Source organism: Parambassis ranga, chromosome 2 (genome assembly GCF_900634625.1).
Source record: "Parambassis ranga chromosome 2, fParRan2.1, whole genome shotgun sequence".
Taxonomy (NCBI): domain Eukaryota; kingdom Metazoa; phylum Chordata; class Actinopteri; family Ambassidae; genus Parambassis; species Parambassis ranga.
The window spans coordinates 45,874,169-45,881,668 of record NC_041023.1 but is presented as its reverse complement, the minus strand read 5'-3'; the positions used below and the strand labels follow the sequence as shown (position 1 = coordinate 45,881,668).

At 50.7% G+C, this 7,500-nt stretch overlaps 1 protein-coding gene across 2 annotated transcripts in view; it reads left to right on the top strand.

The window, feature by feature from the left end:
* The window catches only part of plekho1a (pleckstrin homology domain containing, family O member 1a), a 7,535-nt gene extending 349 nt beyond the window's left edge, over positions 1-7,186 (top strand). The window contains exons 1-10 of one of the 2 annotated variants that reach the window (XM_028426139.1): positions 1-83; positions 493-642; positions 2,717-2,857; positions 3,897-4,001; positions 4,075-4,176; positions 4,256-4,582; positions 4,759-4,850; positions 4,976-5,138; positions 5,215-5,327; positions 5,401-7,186. The exon at positions 1-83 is cut by the window's left edge and continues 349 nt beyond it. In XM_028426139.1, coding sequence (XP_028281940.1) covers positions 57-83; positions 493-642; positions 2,717-2,857; positions 3,897-4,001; positions 4,075-4,176; positions 4,256-4,582; positions 4,759-4,850; positions 4,976-5,138; positions 5,215-5,327; positions 5,401-6,190 — 2,010 coding nt within the window. In that variant the 5' untranslated portion in view covers positions 1-56 and the 3' untranslated portion in view covers positions 6,191-7,186. Of the gene's footprint in view, positions 84-492; positions 643-2,716; positions 2,858-3,896; positions 4,002-4,074; positions 4,177-4,255; positions 4,583-4,758; positions 4,851-4,975; positions 5,139-5,214; positions 5,328-5,397 lie in introns of both variants that reach the window. The other variant, XM_028426130.1, reaches the window with a different exon arrangement.
* The last annotated feature ends 314 nt before the right edge of the window (positions 7,187-7,500 follow it).

The following is a 7,500-nucleotide window of genomic DNA, read 5'->3' as shown; positions in this document are numbered from 1 at the left end:
TGCAGCTCCCGCCGGGCCGAAGCTCCGCCGCGTCGGTGTGACTGCGCGCCGAGAGGATGAAGAAAAGCAGCCAGAGCAGGCGGGTCAGTCCGGCTGGGTCCACTCAGGGGTTCGGGGATCTCACCGGGCTCTCAGCTGTGCTGCTGCACTGATTGATCCGGATCAATCACTGATACCGCAGGCGGCCACATGATCAGCATTCATCAATTCATCAATATTCATGTTCGTTCTTCAGCCGGAAAAATCCGGAAAGAATCCGAATCGGAAAAAATTAATGTTTAATGATAATCCAGCCGGAAACAGAACTGTTGTTGTTGTTGTTGTTGTTGTTGTTGTCGTCACCATCAGCTGAGGAGGAAACAGTATCGGTTAAACTGTGATCATTGATGATGCATTGATGATGTATTGATCGGCTGAGACATACTTTAACGTCACTTCCTGTGTTTCTTCCTTTAACTTCACTTCCTGGGTCTGACCCTCTGTGTCCTGCAGGGCGTCCAGGATTCGGGTCCACCGGCGCCGCAGCAGCCGGAGAAGGTGGGCTGGATCCGGAAGTTCTGCGGTCGGGGGATTTTCAGAGAGCTGTGGAGGAGCCGGTACGTGATGCTGAGAGGAGACCACCTGTACATCTCAGACAAGGAGGTGAGGGACACACACACAGGAAGAGGACAGGGGCATTTTGGGTAGCTGTCTGGGTGGACAGATGACTTCTACTGCCTGAAATCCCTCCTGATGAGGGACAGGTCAGCAAAAGACAAAGCAACCAGAGACACAAAACAACCACAGAGACACACAAAACAACCAGAGAGACACAAAACAACCAGAGACACAAAACAACCAGAGAGACACAAAACAACCAGAGACACAAAACAACCAGAGAGACAAAACAACCAGAGAGACAAAACAACCAGAGACACAAGACAACCAGAGAGACACAAAACAACCAGAGATAGACACAAAACAACCAGAGACACAAAACAACCAGAGACACAAGACAACCAGAGAGAGACACAAAACAACCAGAGACACAAAACAACCAGAGACACAAGACAACCACAGAGACACACAAAACAACCAGAGAGACACAAAACAACCACAGAGACACAAAACAACCAGAGAGACAAGACAACCAGAGACACAAAACAACCACAGAGACAAGACAACCAGAGAGACAAAACAACCAGAGACACAAAACAACCAGAGACACAAAACAACCAGAGACACAAGACAACCACAGAGACACAAAACAACCAGAGACACAAGACAACCAGAGAGAGACACAAAACAACCAGAGACACAAAACAACCAGAGACACAAGACAACCAGAGAGAGACACAAAACAACCAGAGACACAAGACAACCAGAGACACAAGACAACCACAGAGACACACAAAACAACCAGAGAGACACAAAACAACCACAGAGACACAAAACAACCAGAGACACAAGACAACCACAGAGACACAAAACAACCAGACACAAAACAACCAGAGACACAAAACAACCACAGAGACACAAGACAACCACAGAGACACAAAACAACCAGAGACACAAGACAACCAGAGAGACACAAGACAACCAGAGAGACAAGACAACCAGAGACACAAGACAACCAGAGAGACACAAAACAACCAGAGAGACAAGACAACCAGAGACACAAGACAACCAGAGAGACACAAAACAACCAGAGACACAAAACAACCAGAGACACAAGACAACCAGAGAGACACAAACAACCAGAGACACAAAACAACCAGAGAGACAAGACAACCAGAGACACAAGACAACCACAGAGACACAAAACAACCAGAGACATATCTTGGTAGTCCCCCATCACTGAGTTCAGACTTGTGTAGTTGTGTAGCTGCTTCACAAAGAACTCAGTTCAGTGACACACATTGTGTGTTTCTGTTGTAAAGGATTTATTCTGTTTCTGTCGAGGTCGACTGAGCAGCAGCATAATGAGTCACGTTAATGCAGTGTGTGTGTGTGTGTGACTGTGTGTGTGTGTTTATTGTGTAATTATAATTTTTTCATCATCAGTCCTGTTTCAATTTTTCAGTGGAACGTTGACCCAGAACTCTTTAATACAGCAGCCTGAGGGTGTGTGTGTGTGAGGACACACTGGGCTCTCTGTATGTTTCAGATGATATTTGGTTATTGATCACTCAGACTCTGTAGTGTTTGTTTGTGAGGCTGTGCTGAAGCTTATATTGATCATATCAGCTGTGATATTGACGGATGTTTCTCATGACCAGCTGTGACACGTGTGGAGTGACCCCATGTGACCCTTCACACACACACACAGTGAACGTGTAACCCCACCTCAGTGTGGACTGCGATTAAGAAGAACTGACCTCAAAGATGGCGTCCTGGTCACCTGATCAGAGATAAAACAGTGTTATGAAGTGTCATGAATGTGTCAAAGAGACGGACTGATCCTTTAATCTCAGGTGTGATCTCACTGAGCAGCTGTGTTTAACCAGCTGTAAAGATCTGGGTGATAACACACACACACACTTATTTCTGTGTCACTGCATCCGTGTGTGTGTGTGTGTGAGACTACATTTAACGGGCATGAGGGAGAGAGACAGGAAGTGTGTTGGTGAAGTATGTTGATGTTTAGAGCAGCCATCTTGGATTTTAAGAATGTGCAGGCTGGTTGGTGACAATGATGTCAGTGAGTCTGTGTGTGTGTGTGTGTGTGTGTGTGCAGGTGAAGGACGAGCGGAAAGCGCAGGAAATCTTCGACCTGGCTGACTACGAGCGATCAGAGGAGCTCAGGAAGGCCAAGAGCCGCAGCAAGAAGAACCACAGCCGCTTCACCGTGCTGCGCTGCAGACAGCCGGGCAACACTGTGAGTCTGGGTGTGTCTGTATCTGTGTGTGAGTCTGTGTGTGTGTCTGTATCTGTGTGTGAGTCTGTGTGTGTGTCTGTGTCTGTGTGTGTGTCTGTGAGTCTGTGTGTGTGAGAGTCTGTGTGTGAGAGAGAGAGTGTCTGTGTGTGTGTCTGTGTCTGTGTGAGTCCAAGAGTCTGTGTGAGTCCAAGAGTCTGTGTGTTTGTGTGTCTGAGTCTGTGAGTGTGTGTGTGTCTGTGAGAGATAGTCTGTTTGTGTGCATGTGTGTCTGTGTATGTGTTGTTCCTGATGTGTGTGTGTCTGTGTGAGTCCAAGAGTCCGTGTGTTTGTGTGTGTGTGTGAGAGAGAGAGAGTCTGTGTGTGTGTGTCTGTGAGAGTCTGTGTATGTGTTGTTCCTGATGTGTGTGTGTGTGGTTGTGTAACTTCTTTCTGAGCTGTGGTTGTGTTGTGTGTGTTGTCTTTCCCGGCCTGGTGTCCAGATGTGAGTCCTCTGCTGGTCCCTGCTCAGCGTGTCCTCTCACTGTGTCCTCAGTGCTCAGAGATTACACCGTCCTGCCAGACTCACTCTGACGCCTTATTGGTCAATTTCCTGCCGTGGGATTGGTGGATGTGTTTTTCTAGGGCCCGCCCAGCCTCCCTCGGCTGCAGTGATTGGCTGAGCCGTGTTGATGTTTTCCCTTGTGACAGCGTCTAATCTGCAGAATCCCATTAGTCCGCCAGAGGACGGGTTAGAGGGCAGTAATCCCTGGAACACTCTCACATGTCTGCAGCAGAGAAGCTGCATCACAACACAACACACACAGGAACTACACAAGCTGTGCTCACAAGTCACACACACTCCGCTAACAGTAGCCACGGCTACATGACTGCAGCTAAGCTACACTGATTAGCTCCCAGCAACTGATTCCACATACGTGCTAGCTGCAGTAAATTCAGGCTAACGCAGCCTCATTAGCATTTAGCCGCAGCACATACCTTCATGATGCTAGCTGCGCTAAACATTAGCAGCACCTTTAACACCCACTTTTGTCTCCCGCAGGTCCCTAACCTGGTGTTTCTGGCAGTGAGTCCAGAGGAAAAGGAGTCATGGGTCCACGCCCTCAACGTGGCGATCATCAAAGCCAAGAACCGAGTGTTAGACCAGGTACCGGCTGGACAGCTGCTCTGTGTCTACAGCAGCGTCAGGAGCAAGAGCTTGATTCTGTGTCTCTGTCCAGGTGACCATTGAAGAGGACAGCACGCTGGTTCATCCCACCAGAGACCGAGCAAAGATCCCTCATGGCCGCCGGCTGCCGACCAGAGGACACCTCATGGCTGTGGTACTGTGAACCCCTGGTCCATCATGCTGCTGGTCTTTACTGACTTCATCCTTCATAAAAACCCTGTCTTTGATCGCAGGCGTCCACGTCCTCCCACGGCATGCTGACCCTCGACCTGGTTGCCGAGGAGGACGGTTTCTGTCCCGACTATGATGGCAGTGTGGAATCCTGGGAGAACAGTTTCCACGTCGACCTGCAGATGGGCGGGTCTAGTGGACAGATGCCACCTGTCGGATATCGGGTGGTTGGAGGTCGTCAGCGAGCCGGCACTGATGTGTCCAAGCTACGGGTGACCTCCAAGGAGCCCAAGGTGAAGACTGGCAGTCTGCCCAGAGGAAGTGAGCGGTCCTGGGGAAAGCAGTCCCATATCGAGGCTCCCCAGGTCCACAAAACCCAGCAGGCCCAGGTGAGACGTTCTTGTAGGTCATAGCTGCCGGTGCACTAGTCACAATCATTATCCAACAGATCCAGACCTGAAGACCCAACCCAGATTACATTTTATGTAATCGTTGGATGATGGGTAGCTCGGTAGGCTAACGCTCAAACTAAATCCAACAACACACCTGAACTGGTTTCTTTCAGGTGCTCCAGTCTCGAACGCCGCAGCCAGGGAAGAGGTTCAGTATGCAGGGTCGCAGTCGCTGTGCCTCCATGGATGAAGTCCTCTCCTCCAGGTACTCAAAACCCCGGACACATCTCCACAGCTGTGTCTCAGTTCAGGTCCTTTCAGCTGCTGCCAGACTCTTCCTGTTGAAAACCACTAACCTCAGTCTTTGGTCGTCCTCTCCCTGTCCTTCAGACCGGCCATGATTCGCTCAGAGTTGCGCTCTGCTCTTCGTCGCTGTCCGACAGAAGAAGAGGCAGGGGGCGGGGCTTCTGCCCAGCCTGTGGGTCAGCTGCAGAGTCTGATCGCTCAGCGGATGCAGAGAGCTCAGGAGCTGCTGGAGGAGATGAGACTGCAGGTCTGACGGCTTCTTAAACCCTATCAGTCAGGTTATTGATCGTTTGGAAGCTTGAGACAGATGTTTTGATTGACAGGAGCTGCAGAAGGCCAAAGCAGAGAGGGAGCGAGGAGGCAGCTCGCCTTACCTGAAGAGCATCGACTCTCCTCGACTCCATCACCTCAGGGGCTCTGACTCGCCTCACTCCAGGTCGGTGTTATTTGTACGTTGGTAGAGATGTGAAGCTCTGCTGTGTTTAACCGACACCTGTCGTCCACAGCAGGTCGTCCGGATCCCCGAGGAGCAGGAGCAGCGACTCTCCTCGCCTTCGAGGCAAAGACTCTCCTCGACTCAGAGGAAGAGAGTCTCCTCGGTCCAAAGCCAAGAGGAACCGCTCTAAAGGGACGGACTCCCCTCGCTCCAGGGGATCACATTCACCGGCCACTAAAGCCAGCGACTCTCCTCGACTCAAAGATTCGGCTCACCTGACCCACTCTCCTCCATCAAAGAGTTCTGACACAGTCCGTTCACCAAAGCTCACGGGATCGTCCAGCACCTCCTCCACCAAACAGGAGACCTCTCCGGTGCAGAAGACACCTGAATCGCCTCCATGTGTCAGAGAACCCACTCAGGTTAAAGGAACGGGGTCACCGCAGGCCAGTGAAGCCGACTCTCCTCGTCAGGGGAGCAGTAAGGAGTCCCCCTGTCAGGGTCGCAGATCACCCAGCCTGTCTGGATCCCCGCAGCCCACATCTCCCGACAAGCACTGCATGTCCCCACCGCCGCCTGTCTCACAGCTGCCAGAGGAGGACTCGGAGGTGGAGAGGAGGCGTGCTGAAGCTGAGCGTCTGCTGGAGGAGGCCGTGTCGTCCTGGAAGGAGGCGCAGGAAGTCCTCCAGGAGGTGAAGGAGCTGCAGAGCCAGACGCTGCGGCGGCAGCGCAGGAGGACCTACGAGAAGATGACACCGACGGCGGCGGCGGATCTTCCCACGGCGACCACAGCAGCCGAGGAGGATGACACGCCCACCTCGCCAACCTCACCCGAAGACGAAGACGAGTCAGAGACGCTGTGACGAGGGACTTCAGTCTGCAGCATGTACGCACAAGAACCAGGATGTGGTTCAGCTTGACTTCATCCACGGGAGGAGCAGTCCGGTGGGGGAGGGGCCTCCTCCTCACCTCCTCTCACGCTGCTGCACGCCTCCTCCGTCCAATCAGAGACCAGTTTTAGGATGAAAAAGTTTTTTTAAGGATGTTTATACAGAAGAAGACTTTTGGATCAAACAGGAAGTCACTGAAGGCGCTTCCTACCAGCATGGGGGGGGGGGGGGGGGGGGTATTTATTGATATCTATTTATTGACGTCTTCCTGTCCGTCGCTTTATTTGGAAAAGTCTAAATTTTGTAACTTTTGAACTTGCAGCAAACATCAGGGACTGATTGAAGCAATAATATTTATGATGACATCACAGCACAAACAGGAAGTTCTCTCACCAGCTGGAGGCGATCTCTGACTTTACTAAATAACTTCAAATGTTTTTATAGAACTTTGTATTAGAAGCACATGTTTGAAATGAACACTGTAAACGGTAACGGGCGTTTGTGATGATGAATATCAGATTATGATGTCACGTCCTTCAGAGGACACGAGAGGATTTCAGGACGTTTACGGATTTATTGTGCGTTTTAACCCTTGATGTAATTATTGAACACATGAGTTCTGTCTGGAGTCACACTTTGTGCGGTTACATCTCCACGTTGTGTTTGTTGTCACTGTGTGTGTGTGTGTGTGTGTGCATGCAGAGCGGCGCCGTGCGGCGGCTGTTTTTTCTTTCCCTCCATTTTTAAGCTGACACTGTGTTAAGATATGACGACATGTTTTTCTTCTTCTTTGCTTCCTTTATGTACATATGCCTGTCCTTCGAATTCCTGTATACAGCGATGCATTGTGGGTAAATGACGCCAGCACAAACACTGATGATTTTTTTTGTTTGGAGCATCCGGATCTCGTCTTCATGGAACTGGAATAAGCTAAAAGGACCTCCCACCTGATCTGTGATGTCACAGGCCCGAGGCGCCGCCCGATGTTCGGTTCAAATAAAAAAGTGTTGAAGGATGAAGCGTGACTTCTTACACCTCACACACATGATCAATATATTAGCCGATGATTAGATGGAGCGATCTATCAACCACACTGCAGCGCCCCCTACAGGTCACATGACCCACACACACGGTCCTCCTCAGGAGGACTCGGGTCATTCCCAGCATGCAGCAGAAACACAGAGCGGGTCAGCGCGCTGCGATGAAGAGCTGAGCAGATGTAGGGCAGGACACACACACACACACACACAGATGCATCTGCGTGTGTGATCATGTATGCATGT